This window comes from Mastigoproctus giganteus, chromosome 1 (assembly GCF_048544385.1).
Source record: "Mastigoproctus giganteus isolate SK-2022 chromosome 1, ASM4854438v1, whole genome shotgun sequence".
NCBI lineage: Eukaryota > Metazoa > Arthropoda > Arachnida > Uropygi > Thelyphonidae > Mastigoproctus > Mastigoproctus giganteus.
Window position 1 is genome coordinate 240,413,995 of NC_143575.1, and position 14,285 is coordinate 240,428,279.

Here is a 14,285-nt window from a genome sequence, read left to right on the forward strand (position 1 = left end):
GTCAAGTCAGGGTAGGTAAGGTCACTTGTGAGGTTTAATTTCGTCTATGTGACATCTGTCCTTTGGGTGAGATTCCGTTGGTTGGCTCGTCTAGTTTCAAAGGCAGACTGGGCAAATTCTGCAAAGGCAATATAGTTATGTTCATCCTGCATGAGCAGATGTTTATTGTGTTGTGAATTGTCCTGATTTTCGTGAAGAGTCTGGTCTGAGCCAGTAGTCTTCATATTTCGGGCAGGAGTACATAATGTGGTCCCAACTGCCTTCAGCTCCAGATGCACATAAAGGGACACGCTCAATTCCCAATGTTGGTAACCTCAGTTTGAAAAGTCCATGTCCAGTCAGGAGGAAAGTTACACACAAGACTGGTGAATACTATCGTGGAGGCTTTGGATTAATGAATGCAACTGAAGGGAGGAATTTTCTAATGATCTGCCCTTTATCAGCATTGTCCCACTTCGTCTGCAGGGTATTGCGTAGTTTTTCCATGCTTCTCTTCTTTTCTTGCTTAATTTCGTTTTCCAGATCAAGTAAAGTACCAGCTGTCTCATTAGGGTTGCTTTTCTTCAGCCAACGAAAGCGTCCACTCCGGATGACTTCGAGGTATAGATGTATGTGTCCTGCAATTTCCTGGGAGGGGTGCAGCACCCCTAATGATCGTGAGAAGCATTATTCTTTAGATTGAGTCCAGCTTACGACGGTTTCGATCAAGGGTAACCTTTGTACACCAAGCAGCAGCGCCATAACACACAATGGGAACGAAGATGGAATCCGAACCGTGAGGCCATAGTGTACTTAGCTAATTCGCGCAATCATGGCGGTAAACTTTTTGATCTTGTCAGCTAGGTTCTTTAGATGTGGATGAAAGTAACCTTCATGTCAAGTATGATTCCCAAATACTTTACTTCTGGATAGAGTTTAACAGGGATGTTGGCAATTTTGATGTTTGGTGGTCTTCTCAGCTGCAACGTTCCCTTGAGAATTATTGATTTAGTCTTTTGACCTAAGTTGACTAAACGGTGGGTGGCTATCCCGCCCTGTAATTTTTGAGAGCGTTTTTTGCATACACTTCCAAATCTGCTCAAACATTATCATACCTCACCGAGACCAAATCGTCGGCAAAGGTGAGACACTCAACATGCTCGAGGTCCACTCAAGAAACTCGTCCAAAACAATGGACAAAAATAATGGTCGAAGGACAGAACCTTAGGGAAACCTCGAGCAGCCATTCTGGAGACGTAATGGAACTTGGCAGTAACTGCAACATTTTGGTGGTTGAAATATTATTTGATACAATTATAATAGGTTTTTTTTTTTTTTTTTTGAAACCTTGGCGTGCTGCAGTGTCCTTAAGATGTTGGGCTACCAAAGTCCTTTGAAAGTACCAGCAAAATCTATCATAACAGCAAGCCAGCACTTGAAATTAGTGCGTGTTGATGTTGTTATCAGCGTCAGGATGGCGTCCTCAGTACTAGACTCTGATTGACTCCAAATTACAACGGGGAGGCTAGATTTTTTTCATGTAGTAATTGAAAAGCAAAAGCCGGTAAAGAAGAAGGCTTTCTAATAATTTGGTTAGGACAGGGAGAACAGCAGTACGCCTATACGATTTTGATTCTTCAGGCGATTTATCAAGAACTTTGAATATAAATTTAAGATTGACTTCTTTCCAAATGGTTGGGAAACAGCCATCCGCCATGCACTTGTTAAAGGTAACCAGTAAGAAGTTTGAAAAATAGTTGGTAAATTTTTTTTTACGTTCTCAACCTCAAGGAGGTCTGTTCCAGGAGTTTTGGTTTCTTGGGTCTTGACCAGTGTAGCATTAAGCTCAGCGACTGTGAACGGCTCCTCCATAATCACACTGGCGTAGGAGTTATTAGCAGAGATAATCTTTTGTTGTTCCTTGCTGAATGGTTCCTCATCTATAGGAGACAGTGTATCCAGCACGGTATTATTCATGGTTATTGATATTAATTGATATTGAAGAGTCCTGCCAGGTGTAGAAAAAGGATCCCTCAGATTTGATTGCAGTACTGAGGACTTTGCCCATGGAGAGCTTTGTAACTATGCGGTTCACCACGCCCCAGAAGTTATTATTACCAAATGTGGGCATGTGGACATATGTTGTATCTTATGTAAGGCAGCCCGTAAACGTTACTTCAACTCCTCCATGGTTCTCTCTGATGATATTCGAAACTCTACAATGGCCAGAAAGGAGTGTTGTGCTATGTTTGCGCAGTTTATGTGTATGCTATTGTTGTTGTTGTTGTGTTATTTAATTGTTTCTAGCCATTTAGCTACCAGGAAGCAGCGATCACCAGAAAGGCTGCTCCCAGTACCCAACCACACAAACTATACACGTGCTAACTTAAATGTATTATTATCAGCACTATCAGGTAGAAGGATAAGTCGTATGGATGCAGCAGTCTGCTATATTCACGTACGATGGTGAAAACCACCAAGAATCCCCATCCACTGGAGACAGTGCAATACTAGTGGATGCCATCAGTTCCCGTACCCAAGAAGCCAAAATCTGGGTAGGAACAGGTGAAAATTCCGTCTCTGATAAACTGGAGACCAGCGAATAATCCTTCCACCCGAAGGGGCTAGCTTAAAAAAAAACAATAATAATAAAAAATAAATAAAATTGTCCCCAAACTGACTAACATAATTAACAATTTTAGAATAAAAATACTGAATTTAAATGGACAAAATAACAGTTAAAGTTTCAAAAAAAAAATTTATAACAATGATAAATATAATATAATAATAATAAATATTATTATTAAAGAAAAATATATAAAAACAATTGAGGGAAAATGAAAGAGAGAGAGATATATATAATAATAATAAAGTTAACACTACCCTAAGAAAATATGAAGTCAATAAAACTGAACTTCAACACAAGAGGGTCTTTTTTTTTTTTTTTTTTGTTGAGTACAGAAGTCGATTCAATAATCCGCGTCGTCTGTTAAACACCTGTGGAGCAAATTCGTGTAGAGCTGAGAAAGCATTTTGATTTGCAATAAGATATCTTTCATTTCCAGGAGAAAAAATATATAATGTATTAGATAATGTTCATCTTAAATCTTGGTAAACTTGGCAAAAGAATAAGACATGACTCCAGTCTTCAGAGGCGTCGCAGAAACACATATCTGACGTAGCTAGATTGAATTTAAGAAAATGAGAGTTTAACGAACCATGGCCAGTTAAGATGTATGATGTAAGGCTTGGATAGAACCAAAGCTGGTTACTTTTTGAGGTAGAGAATTCAATATATCAGGTATAAAACCTTTGGTCACTGCTCCTTTGGTCGACGAATTCTATCTCACTTACCATCTTTTATATCCAACATTTCCCTTTTTCATTCTTTGGATTTGATCATAGGTCAAATCATAAAACGTTCCAGGATATCCTTTACGAATATGGTAAGCAAACTCTTTGTACGTGAGATGTAGATCCTGAGGTAATAAGCCTGCGATAGCTTGTAAAGATGCAGTTCAAACCGTTTTATGAGGTCTCAGGAAAGCTAGCAGAAACGTACGTTGAACATTGACTTCTTTTTTTTTTTTTTTTATGTGAATCCCAAACACGAGAGGTATTAGAACCTATAGTACTTAGTACCATGCTTGGGTTGGAGGTTGAGAAGACGAAAGAAGATATTTGTTGACATTGGACTTGAAATTCTGAAGATTGTAATTTTCAGGAAATACTCATGAAGGAAGGTTGTTCCAGAAAACGGCAGTTGAACGAATAAATGAGGAAGATGAAAAGTTGGTTATGTGGGTTTGAAGTTGGACAGTAAACGGATGTTGGCTGGTGGCGGAACGTGTTCGGACTGTTTTGAAAGAGAGAGCGGGAATTATAGAAGCCAATTCAGAAGAACAGTGGCCAGGGAAGTATCTGTAGAAAACGCATACAGCAGAAACAGTACGTCTATGAGAAAGCGAGTGGAGAGACACTGTTAAAGATGAATCATTAATTAACCTAACTGCCCTCTTCTCAATGGAATCAAGAAGCCTGAGAGAGGTTTTGGGGGCACCGCCCCAGATGTGGGAACAATATTCCATGGCAGTGTGGATTTGCGATTTATACAGAGTGAGCAGCTGTTTGGAAGAAAAGTAACGCTGAGAGCGAAAGAGAAAACCAAGTTTTTTAGATGCAGAGGGAGCAATATTTGTAATGTGCTTGTGCCAAGAGAGATTAGAAGTCAGGGTAATCTCCAAAAGAGATATATCATTTTGCCTAAAAATCGGAGTGTCACTAAAGATAAGCATAGGAGCAGAAGAATCCTTTTTGCGAGTATAAGACAAGATTGAGATTCAGAAGGGTTGAAATCACCTAAGTTGTCTTTGCTCCACTGGAGAAATACCTGAAGATCGGCATTTAAAGAATTGGTAGCAGATTTTCGAGAAGGTGAAGCTAATTGAGCAGGACAAGGTTTCTCAAAATGGAAAGTGGAATGCAATGTGCTTTCATCGGCAGAACTATGGATAGGATTTCCAGTCAATGGAAGAAGGTGATTAATATACAAGAGGAAAAGAGTGGGGGAAAGAACTGAACCTTGGGGAACACCGGCATTAGTGGAGAAGTTAGAAGACACAAAGCCATCTACCATCACCCTCAGTGAGCGATCAGAGAGAAAACTGGATAACCAATTACTAAAAACAGTTGGCAAACCATAAAATGGAAGCTTGTTTAGAAGACCTTTATGCCAAACACGATCAAAAGCCTTTGAGATGTCAAGAGCAATTACTTGTGTTTCACCGAACCTTTCCATTGAATTAGTCCATAAATGGGTAACATAAGCCAGAATATCACCAGTCGATCGATACTGACGGAATCCATACTGGCGATCCTTGATCAGACGGAAGGTTTCAAGGTAGTTTAAGAGTTGGCGGTTAATTGATTTCTCCATTACTTTAGAAAGAGTAGAAGTAATTGCAATGGGATGATAATTGGATTGGAGGGATTTGTCACCCTTTTTAGGAACTGGCTGGATATGAGCAAATTTCCAAGCAGAGGGAAAAACACCTTTGGAATAAGAAAGTGAAAAAAGGCGGAAAAGAATATAAGTAAGTTCAGGAGCACAGGTTCTGAGAACAAGTGGAGAAATACCATCCGGACCTGGAGCTTTCTTAGCATCAAGATTCATCAAAATCCTTCTAAAATCCTTTTGACGGAAGGCCACAGGAGGCATTGAATGGAGCGTGTTGGGAATGGTGGGAGGTGTTTTACCAAGATCATTAATACATGAGCTGGAAGAAAAATGGGATGCTAGTAGGTCAGCTTTATCCTTGGCTGAAGTGAAAACAGAACCATCTGGTTTGGACAGAGGTGGGAGCAGAGATGGGCAAAAGTTGCGGCCAATAGTTTTGGTAAGGGACCAGAATGCTCAGCTACCATTAGGGCAAGAAGCAAGTCTTCAGGCTGTTCAGGCTTAGCCTGTTCAAACTCTAGTTTGAACTGAATAATAACTGCTTTACAATTGTTGCGAGCTTTGGTGTAGGCAGAAAATGAAACTGAAGAATTAGAAACAAGCCAATTACGATATGCAACATTCTTCTCTTGAACAGCCTTAGCACATTTATTGGAAAACCAAGGTTTAGATAAAGGACGGGATTTTAAAGCGGAATGTGGGATAAAGGATTCCATTCCTGCAAGAATAATTTCACTGACACGATCTGAGCAAACGTTGACATCAGAAGTTTTGAAACAGTAATCCGACCAAGGAAAAGAAGAAAAGAAGTCTCGCAGGTCATCCCATTTTGCATTCTTGTAATGCCAAACAACACGAGGTTGGGAATAGCCATGAGATATAAGTTCCATTGGAGAAGAGACACTCACCAAGTTGTGATTAGAAGTGCTTAAAGGAAGTGCCTCTCACTTCGACCTTGTACTTAGAAGGGTTGTTGGTGAGAAAAAGATCAAGCGTATTGGCTGTATGATTAGGATTGTCCGGTATTCTTGTAGGTAAATAAGCAATCTATGCTAGGTCATTAGTAAAGACTAGTTGGGTTTGAACTGTAATAAGTTTGGTTTTGTGAAAATTACCAAATGCAGAAACGAAGTCCTCCCATGAAACTTTTATGCAGCGTCTAATAGAACTGGCATAATTATTTCTGAGTATCAGATATATTTCTCTCGCCGCTTCTACTACAGGCATTGGTAGATCGGTGCGAGCTCTTTGATAGTTTTCCGAGCATGGTGGACTCTTCTGTTTCAGGGGGTCCAGGTCCACATTCCACCATGAAAGAGCATTCCGAAAGAGCTTCCTCTTGGGAATATCCACTTCGCAAGCTTCTCTAATGACCATAATAAGGTACCATGCACAATCATCAGGCGTGTACGCATCTGACAGGAGGAGTCTTCATGAAGTCTTCTTGTCAGTTCAGCAGGAAAACGCTCCCAGTTTGTCTTTTTCGTGCAGAAAAGCACAACGTCTCTGGGAACAGGAGCAACAGGATACACAGAGATACCAAGGCAGAAAGTATTTCCCTGTGATCAGAAGCAGTCCACACTTCATCGACTGTCCTTATACTGACTTTGCAAGAAATCGCCGGTGTACCCAAGGTAACATCGATGGTTCTCTCCCAGAGGGTACTATTTCACATGGGAAGATTCCCTAGTTGATTTAATACTTGCAAGTTTTGGTGGCAAGTATGAAGTTCTAGAGATCTTCACCAAGTTAAACCTGAGGTACTGAACCTTTACTTTTTACGAGCAATCTAGTAAAATGAGCTAGGAATTGGAAAGATTTATCACACTGAAGACGAAAGCTAAGACGGTAGTGAAACCCGTCCACAATTAAGGAGGAACTGGAGACCTTCTAGGTCAGAGAAGCATCGGATAAGTAACGTACAAGCTGCATGCAGCTCTGAAGTGTCTGTTCTATAGCATCCAAATGATACAAATTGTCATAAGTTCTCTTCTCATTACTATAGGTATATGAAATTAAGTTCGATTGACGTCGCTAGGAAAGGTTCCTCTCGGGAAGACAAAAGAAGTAACTAAACGTACTAACTTCATTAAGTTTACATCAATGTGGACTACACTTGAAGTCCACAAAGGCGCGTTGTGATATGTCATAGTATTTAATTAGCACACTGCCTTTACTTTTGACTGCCCTCAAACATGCTTTCAAAAGTGACGATTTGGGTCGCAGTAGTTTGGGAAAACTGCATTCTTTCTGTCTTTCAGTTATTCAGAAATACACCATATCTATCTTCTGAGGGTCTATTAATTTATTATAAATTAAAATTTACTCACCCTTTCTGGGCTTAAAGGATGCTTATAATCAGCTGGTGCACAGAGCAGCAAGGAATGTGGAATAATATACAGAGCATACAGACACTATAAAATAATAACGAAATTGAACAGAATATCATTTATTTTATTTTATAATATTCGTTAATAATTATAATACTTGATTGATTCATAAGAAAGCAATAATTTTAGTTTAAGACTGAAACGAAACAAAAAAAAAAAAAAAAAAAACAAAAACGAGCCTTTCCGATACCATAGTTTTTGAAAAGTATGTACTCACCTCCCACCAGATGCCAACGCTAATAATAGCCATGGAAAAATTATAAATTATCATTACTGGTTTCAGATTGTACGGCTTCCTATTCTTCATTATCATTGGGCCAAATTTCGTCGCACAAACTAAATAAAGTACAGTAATGACTAGAATAGCATTTGAATTCGAAACAAGTGGCCAAGTGGCCATGGATTCATCTGTAAAGATATAATAAAATGAAATAAATATTCGAGAAATGTTTCTATAGTTTATTGACAATTAAGCTATAATAGGAAATGAAATTCCACAGTTTTGAATTGAAATTTGAGTCTACGATCTCAAGTATTATTAATGGCAGTACTTCTATATTCAAATTAAAGGAAGTAATTATTTTTTATGAACGTCAACATTATCTTAAGACTATGCAGTAGACTAGGTTCCTGCCAATGGTTCTGTACTTTAAGCCCTGTGATGTAATCTATTTCGTGAGCAGCGATGCGGTCAAGAATATTCTTACCCCTAGTATTTTCTCTACCGTGCTAGTGCAAATAATAATCATATAGGTTATTTAATTTTTTTCCCCATGGCTATTTTCTCTCACACTTATTCCAGTCCATTAGGGGCAGATTTAAATCACCAATAACAAGACATTCACATTTTTTGCCCATTCCAACTGCATGTAGTGATTCTCATTTCACAATCTTCTGATCTGTAGATTACTCCTACTCTCCTTATACCTCTTCTTCCAGCTGACCCATTCCATAACAGATTCTTTGCTAAGAGAAGCAACTTTTGTTTCAGAAAAAAGCTCTTTTGGCATTCAAGATACTTTTTGATAAGAAGCATGACCCCCACAACCCCTTCTATCTTCTCCGTCTTTTCTAAATACATTATACATATCAAAGTCGTCATCCTCAGTTTCCTGGTGGTATCATGTTTCAGTTAGCCATGTTATGTTCTCCCAAACAGGAGTCCGAATTCAGCCATTTTGTTGACAACACTCCTGGCATTACTATAGACCCAGTTAAGCCAAGGTATTCTTCTATAGTTTACTGCCCTAACACACCCCTTGAAGTTATTTAGGCTTGCTTTCCTAGCTTTATTTGAAGCTCATTTTAAAGGTTGTCACCTCAGAAATTGTTGCCACCATCGACTGCTGCGGCAACAACCAAGAATTCTTGACATGTGTACAAGTATTATTTTGACCCATATCATCAGATAAATGTGTGTCTATATTACCCTCTTGGCCTTCCCTCCCACCAACTAGCACTTTTCTTGATCCCTTCAGGCATCCTCAATGACATTGGCAAAAATCTTGTTTAAATAATTGCCGTCTCTATAAAATAAATTCCTTCCACCCAATGGTGTTCTTGCTGATAATTATTTTTCCTTAGATTCTTGCAGACTTCCTTCAGTTTTTTAAGTAATCTACAACACCTTCAGCACATAATCCCTCCTATCGTGTATCGGCAGAATTGCAGACACATACACATTCTGACCATGCTTTCTGCATTTTTTCAGCATGGCCCTGTATTTATCCAACAACGTCGTTCGTTTAATATCGTTATTCCCCACACATTCTGTTTACGACTCCCCTCTTAAAATCTATCGGTCTGTTTGGAATATCATCATTTGCTGTTCCCCCTCAAGCACACTCTGTTTCTAGTCCACCTATGTTTATTGCAAAAATTGTTACTCATTTTCCTAACAACAGATTCTCCCAATAAAACTAAATCTCCTTCAACCAGAGCAGTATTTTTTTTTTATGTGAACCCCAAACACGAGAGGTGTTAGAACCTATAGTACTTAATACCGTGCTTGGGTTGGAGGTTGAGAAGAAGAAAGAAGATATTTGTTGACATTGGACTTGAACTTCTGTAGATTGTAATTTTCAGGAAATATGTATGAAGGAAGGTTGTTCCAGAAAACGGCAGTTGAATGAATAAATGAGGAAGATGAAAGGTTGGTTCTGTGGGTTAGACGTTGGACAGTATATGGATGTTGGCTGGTGGCGGCACGTGTTCGGACTGTTTTGAAAGAGAGAGCGGGAATTATAGAAGCCAATTCAGAAGAATAGTGCCCATGGAAGTATCTGTAGAAGAGCCATGCAGCAGAAACAGCACGTCTATGAGAAAGAGAGTGGAGAGACTCTGTTAGAGATGAATCATTAATTAACCTAACTGCCCTCTTCTCAATGGAATCAAGAAGCCTGAGAGAGGTTTTGGGGGCACCACCCCAGATGTGGGAACAATATTCCATGGCAGGGCGTATTTGCGATTTGTACAGAGTGAACAGCTGTTTGGAAGAAAAGTAACGCCAAGAGCGAAAGAGAAAACCAAGTTTTTTAGATGCAGAGGAAGCAATATTTGTAATGTGCTTGTGCCAAGAGAGATTACAAGTCAGGGTAATCCCCAAAAGAGATATATCATTTTGCCTAGAAATCAGAGTGTCACTAAAGATAAGCATAGGAGCAGAAGAATCCTTTTTGCGAGATATAAGACAAGATTGAGATTTAGAAGGGTTGAAATCAACTAAGTTGTCTTTGCCCCACTGGAGAATTACCTGAAGATCGGCATTTAAGGAATTGATAGCAGATTTTCGAGAAGTTGAAGCTGATTGAGCAGGACAAGATTTCTCAAAATGGAAAGTGGAATGCAATGTGCTATCATCAGCAAAACTATGGATACGTTTTCCAGTTAATGGAAGAAGCTCATTAATGTACAAGAGGAAAAGAGTGGGGGAAAGAACTGAACCTTGGGGGACACCGGCGTTAGTGGAGAAGTTAGAAGACAGAGAGCCATCTACCATCACCCTCAGTGAGCGATCAGAGAGAAAACTGGATAACCAATTACTAAAAACAGTTGGCAAACCATAAAATGGAAGCTTGTTTAGAAGACCTTTATGCCAAACACGATCAAAAGCCTTTGAGATGTCAAGAGCAACTGCTTGTGTTTCACCGAACCTTTCCTTGAATTAGTCCATAAATGGGTAACATAAGCCAGGATATCACCAGAGGATCGACACTGACGGAATCCATACTGGCGATCCTTGATCAGACGGAAGGTTTCAAGGTAGTTTAAGAGTTGGCGGTTAATTGATTTCTCCATTACTTTAGAAAGAGTAGAAGTAATTGCAATGGGACGATAATTGGATGGGAGGGATTTGTCACCCTTTTTAGGAACTGGCTGGATATGAGCAAATTTCCAAGCAGAAGGAAAAACACCTTTGGAATAAGAAAGTGAAAAAATGCGGCAAAGAATAGGAGTAAGTTCAGGAGCACAGAACAAGTGCTCCTCAAGGTTTTGAGAACAAGTGGAGAAATACCACCAGGACCTGGAGCTTTCTTATCATCAAGATTCATCAAAATCCTTCTGATATCCTTTTGACGGAAGACCACAGGAGGCATTGAATGGAGCGTGTTGGGAATGGTGGGAGGTGTTTTACCAAGATCATTAATACATGAGCTGGAAGAAAAATGGGATGCTAGCAGGTCAGCTTTATCCCTGGCTGAAGTGAAAACAGAACCATCTGGTTTGGACAGAGGTGGGAGCAGAGATGGGCAAAAGTTGCGGCCAATAGCTTTGGCAAGAGACCAGAATGCTCGGCTACCATTAGGGCAAGAAGCCAGTTTTCTACTCTTAGCCTGTTCAAACTCTAGTTTGGACTGATTAATAACTGCTTTACAATTGTTGCGAGCTTTGGTGTAGGCAGAAAATGAGACTGAAGAATTAGAAACAAGCCAATTACGATATGCAACATTCTTCTCTTGAACAGCCTTAGCACATTTTTTGGAAAACCAAGGTTTAGATAAAGGACGGGATTTTAAAGTGGAGTGTGGGATAAAGGATTCCATTCCTGCAAGAATAATTTCACTGACACGATCTGAGAAACGTTGACGTCAGAACTTTTGGAACAGTAATGCGACCAAGGAAAAGTAGAAAATAAATCTCGCAGGTCATCCCGTTTTGCATTTTTGTAATGCCAAACAACACGAGGTTGGGAATAGCCATGAGATAAAGGTTCCATTAGAGAAGAGACAATCGCCAACGTATCTGGGAACAGGAGCAACAAGATAAACAGAGAGACCACGGCAGAAAGTATCTCCCTGTGATCAGAAGCAGTCTACACTTCATCGACTGTGCATATACTGACTTTGCAAGAAATCGCCGGTGTAGCCAAGGTAACCTCGATGGTTTTCTCCCAGAGGGTACTATTTCACATGGGAAGATTCCCTAGTTGATTTAACACTTGCAAGTTTTGTTGGCAAGTATGAAGTTCTAGAGATCTTCACCAAGTTAAACCTGAGGTACTGAACCTTCACTTTTTACAAGCAATCTAGTAAGATGAGCTGGGAATTGGAAAGATTTATCGCACTGAAGGCGAACGATAACACGGTAGTGAAAACCGTCCACAATTAAGGAGGAACTGGAGACCCACTAGGTCAGAGAAGCATCGTATAAGTAACGTACAAACTGCATGCAGCTCCGAAGTGTCTGTTCTATAGCATCCAAATGATACAAATTGTCATAAGTTCTCTTCTCATTACTATAGGTATATGAACTTAAGTTCGATTGACGTCGCTAGGAAAGGTTCCTCTCGGGAAGACAAAAGAAGTAACTAAACGCAGTAACTTCATTAAGTTTACATCAATGTGGGCTACACTTGATGTCCATTAGGGCAAGAAGCAAGTTTCTTAATGAATGAAGTTTCTTAATGAAGAATATATGAAGTTTCTTAATGCATTTCTTAATGAAGTTACTACGTTTAACTTCATTAAATTTACATCAATGTGGGCTACACTTGATGTCCACAAGGGCGCGTTGTGATATGTCATTAGTATTTAATTAGCACACTGCCTTTACTTTTGAACTGCCCTCAAACATGCTTTCAAAAGTAACGATTTAGTATTAGTATTAGTATTAGTAACGGCCGCATGGTGCAAGAAAGCCTATGGCTTATGCTGCACCAGCCAAAAAAAAAAAAAAATAAATAAAATAAAATAAAATAAAAAAATATATAAATCCGAACAAAACAATGATAAAAACAAAAAAATAAATAAATAAATAAATAAATAACTAAATAATAATAATTAATAAAATAAAAAATAAATAAAAAGGAAATTAAACCTATCATCCTATGTGCTTCCCTTACCCGAAAGTACTATCCAGATGACCTTTGAATTTCCCCAAACTGTCGGCCTCTACCACCCATGAAGGCAACTTATTCCAGTAATTTATAACTCGCTGGCTAAAATAGAACTTCCTGCAGTCCAATCTAAACATTTCCCCCCGTAACTTGAATTTATGTCCCCTAGTTCTAGCATCATTTGTAATCTTGAAAATTTTGTCCTCATTCATTTTACTGATGCCTCTCAGAGCCTTAAACACCTCAATCAAATCTCCTCTAAGGTGTCTAGTTTCCAAACTCTGCAACCCACATATTCGAAGTCTTTCTTCATAAGGACGCCCTTTTGCCGATCTCACCAGGCGAGTTACCCTTCTTTGCACCCTTTCAAGAAGCTCGATGTCTTTCTTCAGGTGCGGTCTCCATACTTGAACACAGTATTCCAAGTGTGGTCTAACATAAGCCTTATATAATGGGATTATCACGTCCCTATCTCTACTTGCAAAAGTTCAATAGATCATTGATAGGACACCATGGGCCTTCCTTGCAACCTGTTTACAATGCTCAGAGAATTTCATGTCTGACCGTATCGTAACACCCAAGTCCCTTTCCTCCAGTACTGGCTTTAGTTGAACTCCACCAAGTGAATACGTTATTTTGGGATTACTGTTTCCCAGGTGTAATACCTTACACTTTGTTGGATTAAAGCACAGCTGCCATTTTTCTGACCATTCCTGAAGTCTATCTAGGTCTCTCTGAAGAAGCTCAGCTTGACAGTGATCATTAACTACTCTACCAATTTTAACATCATCTGCAAATTTAGACATCACGCCCTCTATCCCTTCATCAATGTCGTTTATGAAAATTAAAAACAACAGTGGTCCTAATACTGATCCTTGGGGAACCCCACTTCTTACATCAACCCAATCTGAGGAATAGCCATTTATCACAACCCTCTGCCTCCTGCCCTGAAGCCATCCTTCTATCCATCTAAGGATTTTCCCAGTGATTCCAACCTGTTCCAGCTTATAAAGCAACCGCTCATGTGGGACTGAGTCAAAAGCTTTGCTGAAATCTAAATAAACAATGTCGAAATTATTCCCTAAATCCAGCTCGTGAGTGACCCTTTCGAAATAGCGAACCAGATTTGTTAAACATGATTTTCCCTTTACGAAACCATGCTGAGTATCCTTGAGAATTTCAATTCGATCCAAATGATCCTGAATTCCACCCTTGATCATTGCCTCCATGATTTTCCCTACTACTGAAGTCAGACTGACAGGTCGATAATTTCCAACTTCACTTTTAGAGCCACCCTTATGTATGGGAGATACATTTGCACTTTTCCAATCCAAGGGAATCTCCCCAGAGTCTAATGATGCTCGCATAATTAGCCTCAATGGTTCAATGCACTCGCTTGCCGCCTCTCTTAAGATTATAGGGTATATTCCATCAACTCCAGGAGCCTTACTGGTCTGTAGGCTCGAAAGTTTTTTCATTAAATAATCTTGCGAAATTTCAATATCATTAATTACATATTTTTTAACTTCGCTCCCACAATTTCCCTTTGCCACAAAAGGCTTTTCATTTGTAAATATCGATGCAAAATAACTGTTGAGTTCATCTGCAACGGCAGCTGGTGTAT

At 39.4% G+C, this 14,285-nt stretch overlaps 1 protein-coding gene across 1 annotated transcript in view; it reads right to left on the reverse strand.

Annotated features, from left to right (window-relative positions):
• Positions 1-14,285, reverse strand: part of LOC150091692 (uncharacterized) — a 163,626-nt gene that overhangs the window by 122,838 nt on the left and 26,503 nt on the right. Inside the window, exons 3-4 of the mRNA XM_090369286.1 lie at positions 7,544-7,734; positions 7,267-7,350 (exon numbers count right to left, since the gene is read on the reverse strand). Of these exons, the coding sequence (XP_090225412.1) occupies positions 7,267-7,350; positions 7,544-7,734 (275 nt within the window). The remainder of the gene's footprint in view (positions 1-7,266; positions 7,351-7,543; positions 7,735-14,285) is intronic.